The 26,297-nt window shown below is 45.7% G+C and overlaps 2 protein-coding genes across 3 annotated transcripts in view; one reads left to right on the forward strand and one right to left on the reverse strand.

The window, feature by feature from the left end:
* STS (steroid sulfatase) overlaps nt 1-17,469 on the reverse strand; it is a 184,596-nt gene extending 167,127 nt beyond the window's left edge. Inside the window, exons 1-2 of one of the 2 annotated variants that reach the window (XM_045000016.1) lie at nt 17,101-17,469; nt 660-818 (exon numbers count right to left, since the gene is read on the reverse strand). The gene's annotated coding sequence lies outside the window, so the exon portion shown is untranslated. The remainder of the gene's footprint in view (nt 1-659; nt 819-17,100) is intronic. The other variant, XM_045000095.1, reaches the window with a different exon arrangement.
* Nucleotides 17,011-26,297, forward strand: part of LOC123356934 (pseudouridine 5'-phosphatase) — a 156,633-nt gene continuing 147,346 nt past the window's right edge. Inside the window, exon 1 of the mRNA XM_045000221.1 lies at nt 17,011-17,131. Coding sequence (XP_044856156.1) covers nt 17,053-17,131 — 79 coding nt within the window. The 5' untranslated portion in view covers nt 17,011-17,052. The remainder of the gene's footprint in view (nt 17,132-26,297) is intronic.

Below are 26,297 nucleotides of genomic sequence, written 5' to 3' on the forward strand. Positions count from 1 at the left end.
TACTGTAGGACTTTCAATTCTAAATAATTAGAAACACACTGTAGGAAACAGGGAAGGAGAGAATCCAAGATGCAATTTAATGTTCATCCTATTGTGAGTATGGTAAAATACTCCTACTGAGCATTTACATAGTAACTTCTGTCAAGGGATATTAAAGCCCTTTGCAAGTATTAATTTAGCTTCACAAAATGCTTGTGAGGTACATATTATTCTTCTCATATTGTATATAAAGAAACTAAGTAAGAGAGAGAGACAAGTTGAAAGACATGTTAGCGAGCTGGTGCCAGAGTGAATAGCTTCCATTCCTGCGCTGACTACAAAATCACACCCTTTCTCCAGGGCCGATAATTAAGGAATCATAGAATCATAGAATTCAAGATCAGAAGGGACCATTATGATCATCTGTGACTTCCCGGGATCTCCATGACTTTTGCAGCAGCCAGCGCAGCTGACTCCAGGGCTGGCCGAGCAGCTGGGGCAGTCCCAAGGCCAGCTGCTGCATGGGCAGCCCTAGGCACCTCTGGAGCAGCAGTCCTCGAGCAGCAGTGGCACCCCAGGCCCAAAGAAGGTGTGCCCATGAGTGCTGGGTGAAGTCCCGAGCTGAATCCTCCCACAGAGAGCTGATTTCAGTCTGTGTTTGCAGCTGGGTGTGGCCTTACTGTGTGTGTGCTAGAGAAGGCTTGGGGGCCTGCCACAGCAAGGTCAGGGTGAGGAAGCCCAGGCTGGTGGAATGGACAGGCTCAGTGGGACCCCAGCACATCAAGTGGCATCCTGGATGGGGAGGTCCAGCCCGTCACAGCATACTTGTAGGGTGACACCTACCAAACAATTGAGATTTCAATTGCCAGCCTTCATGTTTTACTGTGTTTATTTTAAATTTTTAAAAACACATGAAAACACCTCTTCTGCCATTCATTCACTAGCTCCGCAGCGAACCCTTCAGATTTGTAAAACTATATCCCTTTCCACTGTCTTACATCTTGTTGAAAAACATCAACAAAGTCTTCACGTTTTATTTAAATATTTTGTAAAAAATGTCATCCACATTTTTTATTTATATATATCTCAAAATTTTTCATCCACCTCTTCTCACCATAAGTGAAAATTCTTAGAAGTAATGTCTTCTCGCAGCCATTGAGAGATGTTGCTTTGTACAGCCATAACAAGCCGTACATTGGGCGCAGCAGAAGCTTTCATAAGGAGAGAACAGAGGTGATTTGATATTTTCCTACCTTTCTGAAATGCACATACTGTTCTCTGATACAAATAGTAGTAAAGGGATCTGAGATTGTCTGGGTATACAATAGTGTGACTAAAACTGCAATATAGACCCGACCTAATTGAAATGACAAGATTGCTAATTTAATCTGAAATAGTGTTGCCAACTGTCTAATCGTACAAAGTCAAACAACCTTGCCTCACCCTCTGCCCCGTCTTTTCCCCAAGGCCCTGCCCCCATTCACTCAAGCCCCCCTCCCTCCGTCACTTGCTCTCCCCCAGCCTCACTCACTTTCACTGGGCTGGGGTAGGCGGTTGAGGTGTGGAAGGGGGTTTGGGCTCTGGGATGGGGCTGAGGGATTCGGAATGTAGGAGGAGGCTCCGGGCTGAGCCTGGGGCAGAAGGCTGGGGTGCAGGAGGAGCTGTGGGCTCAGGGAGGGAGTGTGGGTGCGGGATGTGGGCTCTGGGCTGCGGCAGGGGGTTGGGATGCGGGAGGGGGTGAAGGGGATGTTGCTTACCTTGGGAGGCTCCCAAAAGTGACCAGCACATCCCTCTGGCAACAGCTCTTAGGCGGTGGGGCCAGGGGGCCGTCTCTACACGCTGCCCCTGCCCATGAGCATCGCCCTCGCAGCTCCCATTGGTCACAGTTCCTGGCCAATGGGAGCTGCGTAGTCGGCGCTGGGGGTGGGTGCAGCACGTGGAGAGTCCCTGCCCCTGCCCCCCCAAGGGCCATGCTGTCCGTTTCCGGGAGCAGCGCGGGGCCAGGGCAGGCAGCGAGCCTGCCTTAGTTCCGCTGCGCCACCGGACTTTTAGTACCTAAAATCTCCTGGTTTGGCTGCAGTAGCCTCCAGGAGATAAAGCCTTCAGGAGATAAAACTGGGAGGGTTGGCAACCCTAGTCTGAAAATTCATAATGGTTCAATCTGGAATCACAACAACAAAGCTATGTAAACAGACTTTATTTTGACCAAAATGATATGCAAAAGATTTAGAGGGTTCTGTTGAAGTGCTACATACTAAGTGACAGAAGAGGAAAAAATAAGCTGTCTACTAATTGAGTATTGGAAGAATTAGAACATAAAATGGAAATGGTATTGATCTTAATGCTTATTGTATAACTTGTATTTGATTAGAAATCAATGGATTTGAAGGGATCTTTACACCTAAGGACCAAAGCGACTTTATATTATAACTGAATGACTTCACTGACACAGCAGGGCAGGGAACTTGGACTGGGATGCTAATAAGAGTGAGAGGTTCCATTTGACTTATGGTGAAACGTGGTCTCAGACATGTTTTCTCTTGGTGCTGAAAACAGTTTTGTCTGTTGACACTAGCACTTAAACTATTTACAGCATCTGCTGTAAGCAACAGGTAATTTTCCTATTGGAGATGAGCCTAGTAAGAGAAACTGTAAGCCTGAAGGACACACACATATTATAACCTGACTTACTACCAGTGGTCTTTCTGACCAGACATTAGAAGAAAAAAATACACCTCTACCCCAATATAACACGACCCGATATAACACGAATTCGGATATAATGTGGTAAAGCAGTGCTCCGGCAGGGCGGGGCTGCGCACTCCAGCGGATCAAAGCAAGTTCGATATAATGCGGTTTCACCTATAATGCGGTAAGATACTTTGGCTCCCAAGGACAGCATTATATCGAGGTAGAGGTGTATATAAGTTTGTATAGCACTTCACTTTTATTTGCTTTGATTTTCTCTCAGATTTGTAATAGTTTTGTTCTTTAAAGAAATATCTGTGTTGAGGTTGGTATGGGGACAATACCTATGGATCATTCTCAGAGAGTAGGAAAAGTAGGTTTTCTTCTAAATTCTGTTCAGAAAGAGAAAGAGGGCACAAAGGTATGGAGCATTGGATCAAATGGGTAAGCTAGAAGATGGCCCACTCTTTAAATGTTCAGTGAAGATGTGGGCTGCTGTCAGAAAGGAGCAGGAAAGTTGAACTTTGGGTCCCAGTCCAACCAAGAACCTGAGCATGTCCTTTAAGTAGTTGAGCAGTCCTGTTGACTTAAACAAGACTACTCGCATGCTTAAAGTTAACTCGGTGCTTAAATGCTTTGTTGGATCGGGCAGTACATAAACCTTTGGCGCAACCATGGTTGACAAATTCATATTTAATAGGAAATAGTTGCATGATCCTGCACTCTAATCCAATTTGTGTAGTCAAAGAGTTTACAATATCTCCAAATACATCTACAAATGCTTCTCTGGTCTGGAATATGGGTTCAAAGGACAGATACCATTAAAAGAGTTAAATATGGAGAGAGACTTCTTTTAGTTTAACTTTCCATATTTCTGCACTTTTAAAACCTTCGATCATGCTGAAATCTAAGGGGTAGTTTTAGGACATACTGTATATACTTACAGAATCCCAAAACAACAACATTATTTGGTTCCTCTGGACTTTGTGTGCTATGATTTAAAACAAATGAATGAAGAAACAAAAAGATGAATCTATACTGTAGAAAAACTTCAATGAAAAGGTGTGTTTTGCACCTTGATCAGTTCACTTCTTGTCATGGCCTTAGTCTGATATTTCTAGGGAAAAAAAATCTGCAATAGGGATTCCAAAACCAAGAATAATTTTGTTCTCACTGCCAAATAGTCAGAACCTGGGTCTATTTGACTGGATCACTCTGTGGAACATATTCACCAATGGGTATTGTGGAAGGATAATTTCTGGAGTATTTGGTAACTCCAGGAATACCTTGTATAATAGGACTAAGACTTAGAATTACTATTTGAACCACACTGGGAGCCAGTGGAATCTGTGATTTTCTGTGGTGATACTCACATATATTGCTAATGAGGAATTTAGAAATATGTGTTACCAGATTTGGTATTTTTGTAGTGGTTGTGTCAAATCCTAGATAGAGTCAGTTATGAGTAGAACATGGAAATGATGAAATTGGATAATGTTGACTATGTCCGTGTGAGACGAGTGTACAAGGCTTCTTAACTAGATAAGGTGAAAAAAGGAATTTCTCAACCCTTCAGCAATCTGTGTATCCCGCAAAACCCAAAGCCTAATACCTTGTTATCTAAATGCCAAAAGGATGTTTTAAGTTACGCATCTGAATCAGGGGCGGCCCTAGCTTTTTTGCCACCCCAAGCATAGCAGGCAGGCTGCCTTCGGCGGCTTGCCTGCGGGAGGTCCACTGGTCCCGCGGCTTCGGCGTACCTGCCACTGAATTCCTGCCAAATCCACAGGACCGGCGGACCTCCCAGGCATGCTGCCGAAGGCAGCCTGACTGCTGCCCTCACAGGGATCGGCAGGGTGCCCCCCACGGCTTTCCGCCCTAGGCACGCGCTTGGAGCGCTGATGCCTGGAGCCACTGCTGACCTGAATCTATATCTGGCCTAGTTTAAATTTGGCCAGGTTACCAGAATTGACACATGTACTCGTACACAATAAAGCAACATGAGATCTTTAATAACTGTACATCAATCCCAGCTCTACCTGCAGAGGTCCTCCAACATGATGCAAGAAGTTTGGTCTGGTACAGATTCAGAGACAAGAGTGCCACCTACTGAATCAAATCCAATGTTTCCTGCACCTAGGTTTTCCTAAGAGTTCTCCCATCCAAGAACTCAATTTGATCCTGTGCAGTTTGCAAGATCAGACAGGATCCCAGCATGAGGTGGCTGATTTCAGGATGACACCTTTTACATAATTAGAATATATATTACTATTAATATTGGAAATCTTGTTATTAGCTTTTAGGAAATTGCATTAACCTAGTTTTTCTGTTTCAGATGACGGCACAGTTGTTAGGCTAAAAAATGCAGTTAAAACTATTACAGTAGATTATGGAGTAAGGTTGTCAAATGTAGTTGTTAACACAACGCTAATCTGTTATAGATTGTGGTACCAAATGGTCTAAATGACATGTCTAATATTTATGAAATAATTACACAACAAATCATTCTGTAACCTATTTTGTAGATAGCTGCATCATCCGATTTATGATGAATTCAGTTCTCATACTTGGAGCCCGCACAAATCCCTTTCAATTTGTATTAAGTACTTGCTCTTCATGAGTTAGATATTTATCCCTAGACCTCTTTTAATTAGGAGCAATATTTAAATTTACAATTTCAATTATGAAATAAAAGGGCAGTGGTTGCCCATAAAGATATAGGTTTAATTTTTTAATTAGATGAGTGGCATCAGAACACACACTGTAGCTTGTGACAGGAAATTTTGAATACTGCAAGTGAGATTTGAATCATACATTGAAGCAGAAAGCTTATTACCTTGATATTAGAGGGCCAGATTCTGATACTCTTCTTTACGTTGAACAGCACCTTACTCCATGAGTAGTCCCATTGATATCACTCATTGATGCGAAAAAGTGTTGCAGTCTGCAAAGTTTCCCCAAATTTTAGAATTATGTTTAGATGGATGAGATAAAGGTCCCAGGTCTAGTTACTTACTTATTCAGGTACCTGAATGGGGACTGTCAATCTTCCAGACAAACATGCTCCTTTGGGAACATTCCATTTTCTTATAGGGAAAGTAGGTAAATTTAAGGACCTCTATATTTCTGCATATTTAGCTAGTTTTAATTGAGTGATTAGTGTTGTCTAATCATTACAGACCTGATCTTGCACCTACTGAAATCAATGACAAAGCTCCCTTTGACTTAAGTGGTGCAGATTCAGGCCCTATAGCAGCCATAGAAGGGTTTTATTTTATTTATTTATTACTGTGGAGAGAGAAAAAAAAACTGCAAGGGAGGACGAGTCAGTGAGAAAGGATCACAAAAATCTCTTCATTTTTCTTGGTTCAATTACTTGCCAGTTAAAGAGAAAATAGGAACACTCATCTATTGTGCATATCTCTTCTACTTTGCGGAAAAAAAATAAACATGTATGAATTTTTGTTTAGGTTTAAAGCTCTGGAGGAATTTATTGCTGGTGCACTTGTTGCTGAGCAGGTCTTCTGTGCTATATATCTCTTAACTGACCATTTTGGAATGACTTCTGATCTAGGCATAGGACACAACACAGCAGTTCAGGAAAAAAGCTATAGTGCACTACTTCAGACAAAAGAAATTGACAGGTCAGGAAAATATTTCAATCAAGTGATAAAATAAGTTAATTAGAATTCTAAATTCTGTCTGAAATAAAATACAGTCCACAAGACCATAATACCACTGATTTTTAATCACAACTCCTCACTGATTTCAACAGGGAGTTCTGCTTGAACATAAATTGTATGCTATAATCCATGGTATATAATGTACTCATTTACTGGTTGATTAACAATGTATTTATTATAAGAATTATATTTTAACTTGGTCACGTTGCATCTTTCTTTCTTTCTTTCTTTCTTGTACCATATATATGTAACAATATACACAGAGCATTCAACTAGCAATCTGATTGGCCCCCAAACACCCCATTCTCAGGGAGAAGGAGAGAGGGCCCCTGATGTTTCCTGATTCCTAAAATTCCTAATATCCTTTCTATCAAGTTTTTGGAGGGTTCACAGTAAGAACCTTGATTCCTAAATACTTTTCTTTCTTCACTCAACACAAGTGACTCTGTTGGGGCTTCTGCTGCCCCAGGATAGTAGTGGCCTCTATGGATCCTGCACAGGAGAAGTGAGTGTCAGGATCCGCAGAGTCAGTGAAATGTACAGAGCACTTTGTCCCATATACACAAAAATATTGATTTAACTGGAAGCTAGGAGCCTAAATACCTTGGTAGATCTGGGCCTTCCTGACTAGTCAAGACCCCTGGTACTCTGCATCCCTTACTGTACCATCATGACAACCTGAAGATCAGTCAAGCCTGAACAGATCAGGAAGCATTCGGGTGCTTTAGGATTTGGCACAGAATAAACAATGGTGTGATGTGATATGAATGTTCTATCAGGGCTGCCCAGAGGATTCAGGGGGCCTGGGGCAAAGCAATTTTAGGGGCCCCTTCCATAAAAGAAATTGCAATACTACACAATACTATATTCTCGTGGGGGCCATTGCCCCATTTGATCCCCCCTCCCCCATGGGCGGCCCTGGGAAAAATAAACCTTCCGCATCTCAGCACAAACCCAGTTTTGAGAAAACTTATTTACAAGGTATCACTGGTTCTCAGCATCAGCTACTGCTAAAAGGCACTAAAGCTCATTAAAAGGGTTGCACAATTATTTTCTGTCAAAACTTTTTTTGGATCGAAAACTAGGAGTTTTTAAAAAGCAGAAAAAAATCACGGACAATGTCTGCTTTCCTTCAAGATTTGTTGTGGTTTTTTTAATTGAAAAACTGAAATTAGTCTGCCAGAACCTGAATATGGTTTGGGGTTTCAGAAGTGTGTGGCCAAATATTTGCTGCTTGCTGTGTTTGATTGTTTAAAGAAACAATAAAAAAATTCTGCTTAAAAAAAATCCAAAAGTTTTGAAGCACCTCAGCTTGTGACCAAACGCCTGAGCCCATCCAGTCAGAGATTTTTCCAGGTTTCTGATACTGCTGGCTTTCTTGACTCACATCTGTCTCCATAACTTTGGGTTCATTTAGATTACAACATAAGAACAGCCATACTGGGTCAAACCAAAGGTCCATCCAGCCCAGTATCCTGTCTACGACAATGGCCAATGCCAAGTGCCACACAGGGAGTGAACCTAATAGGTAATGATCAAGTGATCTCTCCCCTGCCATCCATCTCCACTCTCTGACAAACAGAGGCTAGGGACACCATTCCTTACTCATCCTGGCTAATAGCCATTAATGGACTTAACCTCCATGCATTTATCTGTTTCCTAGAGACTGGCTGCATGGGGTCCCTCACAAACTGGAGACGGTTACTGTGGGTTTGTCTTTAGTATAGCTTATGTACTATACTACGAACTGAGCATTTGTCTTTAGTATAGCTTATGTACTATACCACGAACTGAGCATTTGAGCTTGTTCCAGAATCTGGGATGAGCCTATGTTGTGAAAACTGAAATGCTCAAAATAGAACATGCATGTGAATGGACACAGGGTGCTAAAATTAAATTAACCCAGGGGTTCTCAAACTGGGGGCAGGGCCGGCTCTAGACCCCAGCGCGCCAAGCGCGCGCTTGGGGCGGCGTCCCGCGGGAGGGCGGCAGGCGGCTCCGGCAGACCTCCCGCAGGCATGCCCGCGGAGGGTCCGCTGGTCCCGCGGCTTCGGTGGAGCATCCGCAGCCATGCCTGCGGGAGGTCCACCGGAGCCGTGGGACCAGCGGACCCTCCGCAGGCACGTCTGCAGGAGGTCCATCGGAGCCGCGGGACTGGTGACCGCCAGAGCGCCCCCCGCAGCGTGCCACCCTGCTTGGGGCGGCGCAAGTCCTAGAGCCACCCCTGACTGGGGGTAGGGACCCCTCAGGGTGTCCCGAGGTTATTACTGGGGGTCGCGAGCTGTCGGCCTCCGCTTCAAACCCCACTTTGCCTCCAGCATTTAGAATAGTGTTAAATATATAAAAAAGTGTTTTTAATTTATAAGGGGGGAGGGTTGGAATCAGAGGTTTGCTATGTGAAAGGGGTCACCAGTATAAAAGTTTGAGAACCACTGAATTAACCCCTCTGAAGCCTCAGGGAATGCAGGGGAGGGGGGTCTCCCTTGGTAGGGTTGGGAAGGAGGTAGGTGGTGTAGGATATTGCTCTTCTCATGTGATCCCTCCGCCAGTGGCTAATTTTAAATGAAGCTACCCTCCCCTGACATGAATCTCCCTATGGCACTGAAATTAAATATAGACTATAATATGGCATTTGAGAAGTGAAAGGGATGGTAGCCCTAATGGTAAAGTTAACAGCTTGGCTCTTCTGCAAGCCTCGAACTGCTGAATGAGCTTTAGGGTAGGGAAGGCTGTGTCTCCCAAACAGCCTGGCCCTGCCCTCTATCCAACCCCCATCCACTTCCTGCCCCCCGACTGCCTGCCCCCCTCAGAATCCCTGACCCATCCTGCTCCTTGTCCCCTCACCGTCCCCCAGAGACCCCCCCCAACCACCACCCCGGGGCCACATCCCTGCTCCCTGTCCCTTGACTGCCCTGACCCCTATCCACCCCGCCCGCTGAGTCTTGACAGACCCCCAGAATGCCCATGATCCAACCCCCCTGTTCCCTGTCCTCTGACCGCCCCCCACAACCTCTGCCTCTTCCCCGTCCCCTGACTGTCCCTGGGACTCCCTGCCCCTTATCCACCCCCCCGGCCCCTTACCCCCAGCTCCCCCCTCACCCAGAGCCTCAGCGCGCTGCATCCAGGGGCGTCCCTGAACAGCGATGCAGCGTGGCTCCGGTGGGGCCTGAGCTCCTCCCCGCTCAGAGCCGTGTGGTAAGGGGGCGGTCGCGAGCTCCAGGGGGGCCTGAGCTCACAGCCCTGCCCCATTACCACGCGGCTCTGAGCAGGGAGGAGCTCAGGCCCCGCCGGAGCCACGCTGCAGCTGTCCAGGGACGCTCCTGGATGCGCTGAGGCTCCGGGAGAGGGGCGGAGGCAGGGTCAGGCCAGGGCCAGGGAGGGAGCCTCAGCCATTCTTGTGGGGGCCCCTGCAGAGCCCAGGGCCTGGGGCAAATTGCCCCACTTGCCCCCCCCCCCGCTCCCCCAGGTGGCCCTGTGTTCTATTGGCATGAGACTAGTATGACTGCATTACTCATGCCTGGTGGAAATTAGGACTATGCCTTTAGCATGGTTGTGAGCTGCTATGGATGATGAAGTGGAAATCTAGGAGTCCTTAAATCCTGCAGCATCACAGTGAGATATTGTTCACTTTAGAAAAACCTAGAGGGAATGTCTGAGGATCAAGTAACCGCAGGAACTACCAGGCTATCAAAGTCAGGCCCACATATTTGATTGTGTGGGATCACTGAGGTTAAGACTTTGCCTTCTAGTTACTTAGTATTAAAGTGAAGGTAGCTTTTGGGGTTATGTGTTTTTGGGGGGTGAGTTTCCTGTTTTACAAATACTGTTGCTATTTGTGAAAGTAAATTAAACTTTTATTGTATGTTCCTCTGCTTGGAATATTGCATGTTATTTGGAAAACTAACTGAATTTACTGCGCCTTTGATACATGTTACAACTGATTCATCAAGGTACTTAAACAGCGGGTTAGCGCAAAGAGTGTATCTGGCCTGATATGAGCTACAGTATGAAAGGCCCTCTGCCAGTCAGCCGTGAGGGGCTCATATTCTCTTTTAATTGTAAGAACACAAGCAGAAACAATGAAATTAACTTGATTCATGTTCTTAAGGTGAAAGATTTTTGCTGTAACACTCACTATTCATATAAAGATCTATTGGACTAGAACCCAGGCCTGCAGAACTGGGAGTAGCTAACATTCCCACTTTGGGCCATGCAGAGCTGTATCCAAGAAACACTCTGGAGATTAAGAACTAAAGGAAGTACTTCCCAAATCAGGGCCGGCTCCAGACCCCAGCGCGGCAAGCACGCGCGTGGGGCGGCCCTTTCCCGGGGGGGCGGCAGGCTGGGTCGGCGGACCTGCCGCAGGCATGACTGCGGAGGGGGCGCTCCTCCCGCGGCTCCAGTGGACCTGCCGCAGGCATGACTGTGGACGGTTCGCTGGACCCGCAGCTCGGCTGGACCTCCCGCAGGCATGCCTGCGGCAGCTCAAGCGAAGCCGCCGGACCTGCGAACCGTCCGCAGCTGCGGGAGGTCCAGCTGAGCCCCGCGACCAGCGGACCCTCCACAGTCATGCTCGCGGGAGGTCCGCAGCTCCGGGGCGCCTCCCGCGCATGACTGCTTGGGGCGGCCAAAAAGGTAGAGCCGCCCCTGTCCCAAATGATCCAGAATGCAGCCCTCTGATTGGCTCATGCTCACTATTTAACCCTGGAGGGTGCCCCAGGGAATTATCTGGACACCACACAGGCTTCTGGCCTGTTGTGATGCCAGATCCCAGATCTCACTTTGCTTTCAGTCTCTCCAGTTTCTGACCCCAGCCTGACTCCGAGCCTGACTCTTGCCTTCTGATTCCAGCCTAGCAACTAACTCTGATCTCTGGTCTCTGACCCCAGCCTGACTCTGAGCTTGACTCTTGCTTATTGATCCCGGCTCTAGTGATTACTCTATTCCCTGCTCTCTGACTGCTGCCTTGTGGCTGTCATTGACTTGTGGACATCAGCCTAACTGTGACCGCTATGCAACACTGCCTATGCCCCAGTCCCTTACAATTGGAATGTGTTTCTTTTATTAGGGCTTAGCAGACTCAAGTATTGCAACTGTCTTGAATCTCAGTTTGTTCATTTCATTTAATTATAAATCACTCCAGGTAATGTATTATTAATAGTGGGTTTACAAGCTTTTATTTAATTCATTGTGAAGGCTTCTAAGTTACTGGGTTATTTTTGTCTTTAGACTCCTTTTAAAATTCAAAGCAAAATAGATTTAGATCAGTTTATCCTCTTTGCCACAGCTGTCTGCAGGACAACAAGAAAAACAAAAATAATTTCAGAGTGGTACATACGGTAAAGCATGTTTCTATCACTCCTGTAAAGACTGCTATTACTGGGACCATGTTTCTGAACAGTCTCAGGTCTTAAAACAGGATTTCAAAAAATGTTACACATTCTCATCCATGCATTTCAGAATACAATAACTTAAGAAAAATATGTAAATCTTTCCTTTGTTTTTAAGGGTATGATCCAAATGACTTCAGGGCCAGATACACAATTCTGAAAACACACCAAGTCCAATGCAACGCAGAAAAGTTCTTAAACATGTTCTTAAGTTTCATTAACTTAAAGTTGTGTAAATGCTTAAATTCTTTCCTGAATCAGGGCCCGGGCCCTGAGCTAGGGAATGATACTGAGGTAACATTATAACACAAAAAAATTGTACTTGAACTGCATACCTAAAACTGGCTTTCGCGCCCCTAACTGGGCATTCAGTTGCACTCACATGCACCTGAACATTTCCAACAGATGTTGCCTATAGGTGAAATTCTCTCTGTCTGTACAAAACCTAAGAAAGTTGTTCTTTTTTGGGACTGAGGTATTTTTAAAAACATCCTTTTCCAGTATCGGCCACAGGGTGTTAATTTATGTTTATTAAAAAACAAGAAAATATAACTGACCCTTCACACGTGACCATACCAAGTAAGGCCCTGATCATGTAAAAAAGCAGTGGCTCTCAACCTTTCCAGACTACTGTACCCCTATCAGGAGTCTGATTTGTCTTGTGTACCCCCAAGTTTCACCTCACTTAAAAACTACTTGCTTACAAAATCAGGCATAAAAATACAAAAGTGTCACAGCCACACTATTACTGAAAAAGGGCTTACTTTCTCATTTCTACCATATAATTACAGAATAAATCAATTGGAATATAAATATTGTACTTACATTTCAGTGTATAGTATATAGAGCAGTATAAACAAGTCATTGTCTGTATGACATTTTGGTTCAGGGTTTCTCAAACAGGGGTCACCGCTTATGTAGGGAAAGCGCCTGGTGGGCCGGACCGGTGTGTTTACCTGCCCCATCCGGAGGTCTGGCCAATCACGGCTCCCACTGGCCGCGGATCGCTGCTCCGGGCCAATGGGAGCCGCGATCGGATGGGGCAGGTAAACACACCAGCCTGGCCCGCCAGGGGCTTTCCCTACACAAGCGGCGACCCCTGTTTGAGAAATCCTGTTTTAGTTTGTACTGACTTCACTAGTGCTTTTTTTGTAGCCTGTTGTAAAACTAGGCAAATATCTAAATGAGTTGATGTACCCCCTGGAAGACCTCCATGTACCTCCAGGGTACATGCACTCCTGATTGAAAACCACTGGTGTAAAGACTTATGCACATGCTTAGCTATATGCATCGAGAGTCATTGAGACTATTCACAGTATGTAAAGTTAAGCATTTGCTTAATCTGTGCAGGTTCAAGGCCTATCAGCATTATTGTGTCCCTATATCCCATTTCCATCCTTCTCACCAAGCAGACCATGGCTCCTTATTAGCCTTCTGGGTATCACTGATCTCAACATAAGAATGGCCATACTGGGTCAGACCAAAAGTGACCAATGCCAGGTGCATTACCAGGTGCAGGACCAATGCCCCACTGAATGTTCTGACAAATCACAACTGAACAAATGATTTAAATGGGTCATGCCTCATCACATCACATGGAAAAGTTTAAAATTAAAAAGAAAGTCATTAAAATAAGAAAGACCGTTATACCATTTCCCTTCACACCCTCCTTTTTCTTCCCCAGTTTCAAGAAAACACTATTGTTGTGATATTTATGAGTCAAATTATGTAATGGCATCCAATAAAACTGGAATTAGCTATTTTAGTTGTTTCTGATGATACTATACTATGACCTTATTGTGTCTGCTTGGACTCCCCCACCCTTCATTTGTCAATTAAGTGGATGTAATTATACTGAATAAATCTAAGGGGGCTTGCCTATTTATATTGGAGGATATTCTTGTATTGTAATGTAACTGTGAAGAATTAGCTGACATAATGCTGATCACAATTGACCCAGCCAACGTAGAGTAGGACAAATTACAGTCATCTTTCAGGCAGCTAACTTGATCACAATCATGTTTAAACACAATGCGATTTTGTAATGCAGAGCATCCAGCTGTAAGACTAGTCTCCCTTAGAATGCAATGATTGTTTGATTTATAGAATAGGGTCTGTCTGGGATTCACCAATTTTTAACATATTCAAAAGCTCTGCATGAAACAGACCAATTTTTTGGTAAAGATAGTTTGGTTACATTTTCAAAATGTTAGAAGGAATTTGTACAGAAAACATTCTTTTTTGCATATGAAAATCACTGTCTCACGTTACACAGCTCATTCTGATGCAATTTCTTGCAGTCAGTGAGTACTGATGTCACATTATCAACTAATGTAGGTGACAAAACTACATTAATTAGAATATTATATTAGCGAAAATGTATTAAATTATATGTACAACTACCCTTCTAATCAATGACTACACTAGTATTTTTTAGACATGCTTGATAAACAAATCCTTGCTAGAAACCTCTGACAAACTGCCTACAGCACTCTTACAGCAGCTTTTGAAGCAATTGATATGCTGGTATTCTAAGCACTGCGTCAATTTTAAAGGAATTTGCCACATAACAGATTCACATTTTTTTCTTTTGTCCATGCATTGTGTGTGTCTGTTTGCTTTTTAAATATCACAATCCAATTCCCAGTTGATATAATTATTAGGAAAAGTGACATACTTGGTATTTGAGATAAGAGCCATGTTTACACTACAAAATTAAGTCGACCTAACTTATGTTAGCATACAGCTGCCTCCAGAGTCATCCCTAGGGTACGGCAAATTGGGCTGCCCCTCCCCACCCCCCAGTTGGAGGGTGGTCCTGGACCCCAGATCCCCCTAGGGATAGTCCTGGCTGCCGTTGTAATTACATAGCTTGTGCATGTCTATACTTTGCTCCCTGTGTTGACGGTGCACATCCTCACCAGCAGCACTTGTACTGATTGAACTGTCAGTGTGGGGCATTATGGGATGGCTCTTGAAAGCTAGTAACTGTCAAAATAAGCACTGCAGTGTCTACAATAACGCTGTGCTGACCAAACTACATCGATTTTGACTCTACATCTCTCATGGAGGTGAAGTTATCAAGTGGACATAGCGGGTCAGTTATGTCAGCTGAAGTGAAATTTAAGTGTAGACACTTCCATAGTTAGATTGACGTAAGCTGCCTTGCGTCGATTTAACTCTGCAGTTAGGGTTGCCAGGCGTCCGTTTTTTGACTGGAACGCCGGCTCAAAAAGGGACCCTGGCGGCTCTGGTCAGCACCGCTGACCAGGCTGCTAAAAGTCAGGTCGGCAGCACAGCGTGGCTAAGGCAGGCTCCCTGCCTGCCCTGGCTCTGCGCGGCTCCCAGAAGCGGCCGGCATGTCCAGCTCCTGGGCATCAGGGCTAGGGGGCTCCACGTTCCGCCCTTGCCCTGAGCGCCGGCTTCGCCGCTCCCACCATGGCCAATGAGAGCTGTGGGGGTGGCGCCTGCAGGCATAGGCAGAGCTCCCTGGCCCCTCTGCCTAAGAGCCGTCCATACATGCTGGCCACTTCCGGGAGCCGCCTGAGATAAATGCCACCCAGCTAGAGCCCATACCCTGAATCCCCCCCCCCGCACCCTAACCTCCTGCCCCATCCCTGAGCCCCCTCTCGCACCCAAACTCCCTCCTGGAGCCCCACACTTCCTCCTGCACCCCAACCCCCTATCCCATCCCTGAGCTCACTCCCGCACCCAAATTCCCTCCCAGAGCTCATACCCCCTCCTGCACCCGAAACTCCTCATTCCCAACTCCATCTCAGAGCCTACACCAGCAGCTAGAGCCCACATCCTCTACCGCACCCCAACCCCCTGCCTTGGCCCTGACCCCCCTCCCAAACTCCGAACACCTCGGCCTCAGCCTGGAGCCCTCTCCTTCACCCCAAATCCCTCATCCCCAGCCCCATTCCAGGGCATGCACCCCCCAGCCGAACACCTCGCCCCCTCCCACACCCCAACTCCCTGTCCCAGCCTTGAGCCCCCTCCCGCACCCCAGACCCTTCATTTGTGGCCCCATCCCACTGGAATGGGTTACCTAGGGAGGTGGTGGAATCTCCATCCTTAGAGGTTTTTAAGGTCAGGCTTGACAAAGCCCTGGCTGGGATGATTTAGTTGGGGATTGGTCCTGCTTTGAGCAGGGGGTTGGACTAGATGATCTCCTGAGGTCCCTTCCAAGTCTGATATTCTATGATTCTATGAATCATCCCAGACGTACAATACTAGGCAGTCCCACCAGTCTGTGCTCGTTTGCTGGGCCCAGAATCGGCGTTCCACTGTATCAACCTGCCCCACTGCCGCCATGATATCCTAATTGCCACATCCCGAGCTGTCAGGAAAGTATGTGTCCATGTGCTCCTCACAATCTTCCTCATGCTGGCGGCTCCTAGTTAGGCTCTGCACATACTGCAGGATAATGCGCGAGGTGTTTACAATGCTCACAAAAGCAGTATGCCGCTGAGTGGGCTCCATGCTTGCCATACTATGGTGTCTGAACAGATAACCCAGGAAAAGGCACAAAATGATTGTTTGATGTTGCTTTCAAGGAGGGAGGATGGGGAGACTGACGACATGCACCTAAAACCACCCGCAACAATGATTTTGCCCCGTCAGGCATTGGGAGCTTAACCCAGAATTCCAATGGGCAGCGGGGACTATGGGATAGCCGCCCACAGTGCACCACTCTGAGTCGATGCTAGCCACGGTATTCAGGACACACTCCGCCGACCTAATGCACTTAGTAGGGACTGTATAAAATCGGTGGCTAAACATCGACTTCTATAAAATCGACCTAATTTCGTAGTGTAGACATGCCCTTAGTCTGCTTCCGCCTCTGGGTAGAGATAAGAGTAATGCCTAGTTATCAAATTGGCCAGGCCTCCACACACTGTGGGGGTTGTGCCTGGGTACTACAGAGGCTCCTACAGCCTCAGAGACCCTGGCTCCAAATGGAGTTTGCTCTTGTGGCTGTGGCCCAGAAGCTCTCCGGACGCGGTTTAGTTTCTCTCCCTAATCCAGAGCCGCCCTAGGGGAAGAGAGACAGAAATCTGCAGCACCCGGGCCCTGCTCCCTTGGGGCGCATGGGGGGAAGCGGTGCCGCCCGCGGCCCCAAGCTGCAGCGCAGCGCACTTCGGGTGAGGAGCACCCCGCAGCCCTTGCTCCAGCGCACGGCACCAGCCCCGCGCCTCCCCCACGACCACGCCGCGGCGCCGCAGCAGGCTCCCGCCTCCCCTCCGCCGGCGGCTGACAGCGCTTGCGCCGCCCGGCTCCCCCGCTTGTGCTCCCGCCGCGGCCCCGCCATGGCCGCTTCCTCCTGCCGCCCCGCTCCGCCGCGGCCCGCCACCCACCTGATCTTTGACATGGACGGTCTCCTGCTGGGTGCGTAGCCCGCGGCGCTGCGGCCGCTCTCCGGCCTCGTGTCCCTGCCCGGGGCTGGCCCAGCGCGCGCCGGTGACTGAGCGCGCGGCGCCCTTGGCTGTCGGCCCTCTCTGCGGGGGGCAAGCTCGGGCTGGGTCCCTCCCCGGGCTGCTGCTAGTCTGACCGTTGCTTCACTCTCCTGTGCCCTCCTGCTCCTGCTCCTCACTGAATAGGGATGTCCCCAGGGCCTGCTGGGGTAGCCCAGGCTGCTGTGGGGATGAAAGGGGTTTGCAGTCCCCAGCCTGCGAGAGTCCTCCGGCCTCCTTGGTGTACAAGGTAGCGGGCTCCAAGCCAAACATCTGATTTGAGGGGGAAGCTGTGGGAGAATTTACAGCGCCAGTGCAATAGGCAGGACTGGGGCAGCTGTTTTGGAGAAACACATTCTTGGTAGAAAAGTTGGTGTGTAGGCGTGGGTCTCATTTCAACCGGGTTGGTTGCGTCCTGTAATAAGTAAATAAAACACACTGTTCCACAGTGCTACCTTGAACGACTAGAGCGCTACAGTAGTGCTGTAACACTGGGCCTTGATGATTTCACTAGTTCGTGGGACTGTTCGTGTATTTAAGCACGTACATAAGTGCCTGCAGGATGAAAGCCTTATTTTGCACCACTACTGTAGATTACTGTAATCCTTGTGTACGGATTTTGGTTCTGATAAGTAGTTGAGGTGTCATAATGTAGGAAACCAAACTTTTCACCTGGAAGAATTCTGGGAAAGCATGGTTTGGGTTTGTATGCCTTTCCTGGATGAGAGAGGAGGTCCTTTTGGTTTAGCCCACTGTATAAATTAATTTTTCTGTTTCCCTTCTGGAAAATATCCATTTTTACCCTTCCACATTCATTGTCTCCATTTAATTTAAAGGGACATCAGTTTAAAAATATTGTGCAAACAAATTTATTTACCTGTGTCGCTTATAGTACCTTACATTGTATAAGAAAAGAAAAAAATATTTAAAGGCTCATTAACGTGTTACTATTTAGGCACTTTGTTCACCTTTTGCAGTTCTCTCATCCAGGACAGTGCCAGTCAGTGAAGTCAGTATCACATGTTTATACTCAATTTCACTTTCAGCTTCTAAGTGCTGCACTGCAGGGGGATATTAATTTGTCTAAACCCCACTGTTTTAATTGATTTTTTTTTAAATGGAAATATTTATATTGGTCTTTAGGATTTTTTTCTTTTTAGTTTTTTAGTATTTTTAATTTAAATAAAAGTTTTACAAACTTCTAGCAGCCCAGATGCTCCTCTAAGTCAAAGAGTCTAATTTACCAACATGAGTAAAAATTTTACTCCTGAGGAAATTCAGCATACAATATTTTATAATTCTGCAAATTTTATTTGTCAAATAAACATGGAGTATGGCATTGGGATGCACAGGCCACTGGCTGCACAGAGGTGGGAGATCACTGTGCAGCTCCCCTGGGACGCAGACTCAGCGGTGAGGCTAGGGTGACCAGATGTCCCGATGTTATAGGGACAGTCCTGATTGTTGGGTCTTTTCCTTATATAGGCTCCTATTACCCCCCGATTTTTGTGATTTTGTGTCCCGATTTTTCACATTTGCTATCTGGTCACCCTAGGTGAGGCTACATCCAGCCCAGACACAGCGCAAGGACCGGGCCTGCCCCAGAAATACCCCAGGCCCTGCCCCTCTGTGCCAGTTGCACCAGGTGTGGGCAGGTAGGCTCAGCAAGGCAGGATCCTAGTGTGGGGGGATCCTGGTGTGGGTTGAGAGGGCTCTGGGTGGGTCAGTCTGGGTGCGGGCAGCTCAGTGTGGGATCTGGATGCAGAGGGGCTTGTTGGGGGTTTCTGGGTGCAGGGCCGGCTCCAGAGCCCAGCGGGGCAAGCACCCGCCTGGGGCGGCCCTTTCCCGGGGGGGCAGCAGGCTGGGCCGGCGGACCTGCCGCAGTCATGCCTGCGGGAGGTCCACCGGAGCCCCGGGAGCAGCAGACCTGCCGCAGGCATGACTGCGTAGGGGACGCTCGGCCGGCAGCTCCAGTGGACCTCCCGCAGGCATGACTGGGGACGGTTTGCTGGTCCCGCGGCTCGGCTGGACCTCCCGCAGGCATGACTGTGGCAGCTCAACCGGAGCCACCGGACCAGCGAACCGCCCGCAGCTGCGGGAGGTCCAGCCGAGCCGCGCGACCAGCGGACCCTCCGCAGTCATGCCCGCGGGAGGTCCGCTGCTCCTGCGGCTCGGGGGCGCCTCCCGGGCATGACTGCTTGGGGCGGCCAAATTTGTAGAGCTGCCCCTGTCTGGGTGCAACAGTAATGGGACTCTGCAGGGGGGTCTAGGTGAAGGTGGTTGGGGCTCAGTGGGGGGCAGGGTCTGGGTGTGTGGAGGATAGAGCTTGGCAAAGGGGTATGGGTGTGGGCTCATTGGGGAGTCCAGATGCAGTTGGGTGGAGATCCGGGTGTGGGTGGCTCGTCAAGGTGGTCCAGGTGCAGGGGGAGTGGGGCTCATCGGAGGCACTTCTGAGTGTGTGTGTGGTGGGGGGGAGGCTTGGCAGGAGGGTCTGGGTCTGAGAGGATCTTGCTGAACGGTGGCTGAGCGGATGGAGCAGGGGATCCTGTACAGGAATCCCTCCCACTGCAGCTGAGGAGTGATGGGTGCAGGAAGCGGGGAGAGGGGGAAGAGAGGGGAGAGAGAAAGAGAGTTTGCAGCGCTTCTTGCAGCCGGGGGAGAAATCTGGGGGTGGAGCTGACCTGGCCCTGGAAGCCGTGCAAGGGAAGAGGAAGTCCTGTCCTCCCCAGCCCTGCCGGGACTAGCAGCTGAGCTGGGCACAGGGTAGGAGCCACCAGCTGGATCTTCCCCAGACCCGCCTTCCGACAGTGATTTGCCTCTCTGCTGGCTGCCCTTGGCCCCCGAAACATACTGCTGGGGAGGGGCGCACTACTGCTCTTTTGGCTTCCCTTTGCTTCCCCATCAGAAAGTCATTTTTCTGCACGGGACATAAATTCTGTGCATGCGCAGTAGTGCAGAATTCCTCCGGGAGTAGAGTATGTAGGTCCTGAGCTTGCAAATACTTATATATATGAATAACTTTATACTCATGAGCAGTCTCATTTATTTTTAACTGTACTTCTCTTGTATAAGTGTGTTCAAGATTGGTGCTTTAAGTTACAAGCAGTGTCCAAAGGCATTTTTGTGAAAGACCATACTGTATCTAGTTAAAAATACTCTTATAATACTTGAGATTCTGTCTTTATTAGGTACCACAAAATGAAATTAATTAGTCTTCTGAGTCTTGCTTAATCCCCCAGACCCAGGGGGTTCATACAGTGAAGCAGCTTTAAGATTTTCCTAGAATTTCCTGTACATCATACTGGGAAATTAATTATATGGGATCCCAAATTCTTGGACCTGAGATTGCTGTGTTTGGGACACTCCAGGTATTAAACCTGCTCTTCACTGGTATTAAATTAATCTCTCCAGGCTGTTATAGATAAATACCCCAGTTTTTGTGTCACTTTCTGGATTTGTTAAAATAAAAATGAGACTTCAACTACAGCATCTTGTGTGCAGATGCTCTGATTTAGTGAGGTGCTTGGGCCAGCTGGATTAAGACTAACTTTTTTTCCCTTCCTTCAAATTGTGAAGTAGTTTTCAGATTAAAATTGTATTTTTCAGTAATTCTTATACTAAAATACTAACACTATTCCTTCTTAAAAAATGAAGGAAACGCATACACACAAAAATGCATTAAAAGAAGAGTAATATGATAATGGGAAAACGAGAATATTTGTTGTTCAGATTAAAATATACTTTAGTGTTTTCCAGTACAAGGCACAATGGAACACCACAATGACTTTATTGATGCACACCATTATAAATTAGGTATCAGAGGGCTTATGGCTTGTTTCAACCATTAACTGTCTTGGGTTCTGTCACAACCTTAATATGATCTCTGTGAGTATACATGGTAAACAGGAGCTGTGAAGTTCAGAAAGCAAAAGGTCAGGCAGTCAAGTGGCTTCCAGAATTTGATCCAGTATAGTGGTTCTGTCTTTCAAGTGGTTAAAAATGTCTGGAGCAGGGTGGATTTGATTTAAATCAAATTGACTTAAATTGTGATTTAAATCACTATTCAGGACGACTTGATTTAATCATGGTTTTCTACATAAAAGTGCATTCTTGTAGGTTGTTAGAACCTTAATACACATTCTTCACAACTCAGAGATAGATGTAGGTTTCATTTTTAGAAGTTAGAATCATAGAATATCAGGGTTGGAAGGGACCTCAGGAGATCATCTAGTCCAACCCCCTGCTCAAAGTAGGACCAATCCTCACACTATACATTTTTAAACAGTGACTTATTTTGAAAACTTTTCAGATTAGTTTTACAGCTATATCAGAACATGAATGATTGTTTGTTTTTTTCATTTACCGAAGGTAATTGAAGCAGATATTTATGAAGTCATTGGGAGGTGAACTATCTCCAGTTCAACAGGTTAATCATTAATATTTGGAGGATTTTCTTGCCATGCTTTATTAGGAGGAGAACATACCAGACAGACATTTAAATTGTTTTATTTAACTAAAACAACAATGTTAAGTATTCTGGATTTTTTTCTTCAACAGCAAACATATAATATTTTAACAAAACAAGCATATGTCCCTCGCTTCTCACATTTATCTCCAGACTTCTCCTTGTCCAGATCTATTCCGCCCCCAACAATCTCCTATTAATTTAACTTTTTGAAACTTTGCACTTTTAGAGAGAGGTAAGGGATTCATAGAATCTCTCAGGGTTGGAAGGGACCTCAGGAGGTCATCTAGTCCAACCCCCTAGATGATTCTGTGTACACAAATTTGCAGAGGGACAATAGAGTTGAGGTCTGTTATTTCTCTCCTCTGTATATTTATTTATTTATTTAAAACATGTTTGCTGTTAACAAGCATGTTACCTCTGGAGACACAAATCCACAGTTTAAGAACTGCAAAACTAAGCATCTCTGATGGTATCTTCTAAACTGAGCACTGAGTCCCATTGTGTAGATAGAAAGATTAATCTAAATAATCTATACAGAAGCCCCTGGAACCCCATAAGATTGGGTCCCTAATCCATGAACTATTGGAACTCATTTACAAAACTTTTCCTAAACATTACATCAATATATTGTCTCATACTATAGAATTAGAATTTATAATCCTTATTCCATGATGAGATATCTTTGCGCTATAATGTATCTTAATTAAAAGTCTTTAGATAGTTTTTTTCCTCAAAAAGCATTTTATCAAAATAATCTGATTTAAATAAAAAATATCATTTTTTTTAATTAAAAAAAAACCAAAAAACAAAAACAACAACAAAAAACACTGATTTTTATCCAGCCTGGTCTGGAGTAATTACATTATTTTTTGGGGAGAGAAATGAGTGGTTACATACTTATGATAATCTCTTCTAATTATGTACAATTCTAAGGATGAGCAGCACAGTAATATTGGCATAAACATGGAGTGAGATCTGTCTGACCTTTAATTTTGGTTTGATGTTTTTGATATTAAATTAATGTTAATAGTTTAAAGGAAGAAAATATCTTTAACCTAAATACTGCGTATGAAAGTTGAAGAAATAAATTATATGCATACTTTTAAATGTCAAGCAAATCTGCATGGAACAACATTTTAAAAGACCATGGCCAAAATTTCAAAAGCGGATGCCTTAAACTAGGCCTTTGTATCCTTTGTTAGGCACCTAAAGAAGTGGCTTGATTTTTCAAAATTATTGAGCATTCAGCGGCTCCCATTAAATTGAATTGGAACTACTGAGTGCTCATCATTTTTGAAAATTCTAGGCACCTATTTTTATGCTTAAACTATTAGCAGAATTTTAAGCAAATAATTTTGAAAGTCTTGGTCTAAGGTCTCCCAGATTTAGTGAGGAAATGTTAACAGTTGAGTTGTAAATTCTGCAATATTGAAAATTGAACTTGCTTTGCAACTGATCAAGGGGCAGTAACAGTTGTGAAATGTATCAAGTTAGTGCCTGTCTCTCCCCCAAGTTCATTTAACATAGTTGAGTTTGATAAGTTGTCCTTGATTTCCATCTTGAGATGTCATCCGAACTGGGCTAGGAGGAGCAACTTCTCTGTTCCCTGTAACCATCTCTGGAAATCCATCCCCATTTGTCTGAGTCCCTCTGTTGCTCTAGTCAAATCACTGTGCAAAGCATTTCTCCCCCCCCACCCACTTCAGTACAATGTATTTTTAATAATTTTGGTTCTCTTTCTGCAGCATTTTTTTTTCCTTTTGGTTTGTCTTCTCTTTGCCCTTGGGCTACTGGATAAAATTTTAGCATGTGCCCTTCTTTCCCCCTTTTTAAACACAATTTATCATGTGCACATTACCTGCAGAATCTCCCTAATTAAACAAATAAAATAAATAGCATTTTTATTGGAAACTCTCACAGTTCATTAATTATAGTGAAATGATCAGTCACTGCTCTAATATACAGTAGTAACATTTGTTTAAAGCCTGTCTTTTATTTTACATATGCAGCAAGATTTAGTAAAGTAGTTTAAAAGTGGTGCAGACTTCACTGTGTAGTACAACCCCCAGAGAGTAGGAATAACTAAATTTTAATTTTTGATGTACTGCTGAAGAGTTTGTTTTTATTTAAACAGCATTTTTATGGTGCGAAATCACCACATGCTTTCCCTAAAGCAAAGGAGAATATTTTATTCTTAATAATAAATGCTCAGATCTTATATGGTAGGTTATTTTTAGGACCCTTCAGTTTTTGCTTATAGAGACCTACTTTTTACAATTGCTAGAATCGAATGGAATTAAATCTCTAGCCACATACATGTTTGTTCATCACTCACTGCGTGGGTTAGCTGGCTGAAATAAAATCCAAAGAACAGAACGGCTTTCAGACACCTACACATAGTTGATCCATTTAATATTTTTAGGGCATGGTGTCTCTTTTGTTTGATCCCGATATTTCTGCACATGAGACTGACATTGAATACATGGAAGCAGGAAAAAAGTCTACTGAATTAGCATAAAGTATACAACAGCTAGCATAACATGTCCTGAAGGATATCTATATTATATATGTATATATGATATGTCTTCTAAACTTACATATGTTGACTTTCAAGTCACTGACAAGCATGATATTTTTATAATACTAGATAATAGCTTTTTCAATGTCAAGTGTTCATTATCATCCAGTGGCTCCAAACCATAAAGATTCAACTGGGATTTATCACAATTGAGTGCCTCGTTTATGTAAGAGGAGAGGAGACTGTGTGTGTAGATTTTTTTTTTTGTTCCGCATTAGTCATCTTACCATCTGTTATGATTGAGTAAGCTAAAATGGAATAGTTATCATTTTGTATATTAATAGAATAATGTTATTTGGCCTTTTAATGTGTAGACAAAAAGAGTGATCTGAAAAGTAAGGGCACGTCTTCACTGGCAACGTTAAAGCGCAATTTGCCCCAGGCCCCACAGGAGCCCCGCAAGCCCTGGCCCGGCGGTGGTCTGGGTCGTCGGTGGCATTTTGGCGGCGGGGGGCCCTTCAGTGCTGCCGAAGATGCGGAGCAACTAAAGGGCCCCTCGCCGCTGAAATGCTGCCAGAGACTCGGACTGCCACCGGGTGAGTACAAGTGCCGCAGTTTCCCTGCTTTGCCCCAGGCCCCCTGAATCCTCTGGGCGGCTCCATGAGGGGAATACCTACCAGCACGTTCAGCACCTAGGGGGGTGTTTTTTCACACCCCTGAGCGAGAAAGTTTCAGCACTGTAAAGTGCCAGTGTAGACAAGCCCTAACCAACATCTGGCTGCCTCTGTCTGATGACCAAAGAACAGTTGGAAAATCCTTTCAGGAAACATCATTAGAACCATTTGCGTTACTTGCCCAGCATTACCCAAAACAGGTATTTTGAATGGGGTTGGGTGAGAAGAGTCTCTAGGAGTACAGCAGTCTTAATCAAGAATACCATTTTGTTTCATTATGTACATATTGAAAGGATTATGTCTGCACCCAGGAGAGCCACGTTTAAAAGGACTGCATCTACAGTTATGGGGCTTGAGTCCTTCTTATGCTGGCTTTATGCCAGTGTAACTACATAACAATTTCTCCTGATTTACACTGTCATAAGTGAGACGAGAACTGGGCCCGTGCCACTTCCCACAGCTCCCATTGGCCGGGAATGGTGAACCGCCACTGGGAGCTGCGAGCGGCTGTGCTTGCAGATGGTCAGTGTAAACACTGTCTTGCAGCCCACCAGCGGATTATCCTGGTGGGTCGTGTGCGGTCCATGGGCCACAGATTGCCCACCACTGTTCTAAATTGTCACCTCACTGTAGGGATGGCGATGACATGAGTATATTTTGAAATGCTTTTGAGATGAGTTCTGAATTGAATCGTGTGGCCCTGAGGATATGGTATGGTGTCTGACTTCCTTATCAAATCTGTGAGCCACTGGCACGTCCTCTCCAGTTCCAGGCCATAGTGTCACTGACACTCTTATTCTGTCTGCTTGGTCTTGCGTTGTCTCCTCATCCCAATGCTGCTTCTCCTGTTTCCAATCAACAAGTCACATGGCCTCCAAGCACAGCGTTTCTCTCTCAAACTTCAGCTTATCATCCTCCTCTCTGGTTTCTGCAGAATTGATTAACACAGTCTGGATGGAGTCCGGCTGCTGTACTGGTGACTGCATACACTCCCATTGGCCTTTTCTCTGATTTCCTTTGTCCCCTAGGGCATCTGCCTGCCCTACATGCAAAATGGGACCCTCCACTGGGTACTGGTCTGGGCCTGGTACCCCATTTCTTCATGAGCACCCCCTCAAGTGTTGGACCTCATGCCCTTACCTGTGTTTGAGAGGGAATAGTGTGATTCCCCCACTCTTAAACAGAATGCTGGGATAAGCCACCCCATGCATCCGCTGCATTTACCAGCAGGTCTGACTGAGTTTGTCACCTGTGGTTCTTCCCTTGGGAGCTGGTGACCATTGGTGAATACACTGGCCCATAATAGCCTTCTTAGAGCAAAGTATTCTTTGCTTTGCTCCTGTTGTTAATTGTAACACGAGAAAAAAGGATTTAAAAAACAGCAGAAGGTCTGTATGCTTATCTACCTTACATAGAGCCCGATGTAGGCCTGTCTTACTTC

This window comes from Mauremys mutica, chromosome 1, assembly GCF_020497125.1.
Source record: "Mauremys mutica isolate MM-2020 ecotype Southern chromosome 1, ASM2049712v1, whole genome shotgun sequence".
NCBI classification, from domain to species: domain Eukaryota; kingdom Metazoa; phylum Chordata; order Testudines; family Geoemydidae; genus Mauremys; species Mauremys mutica.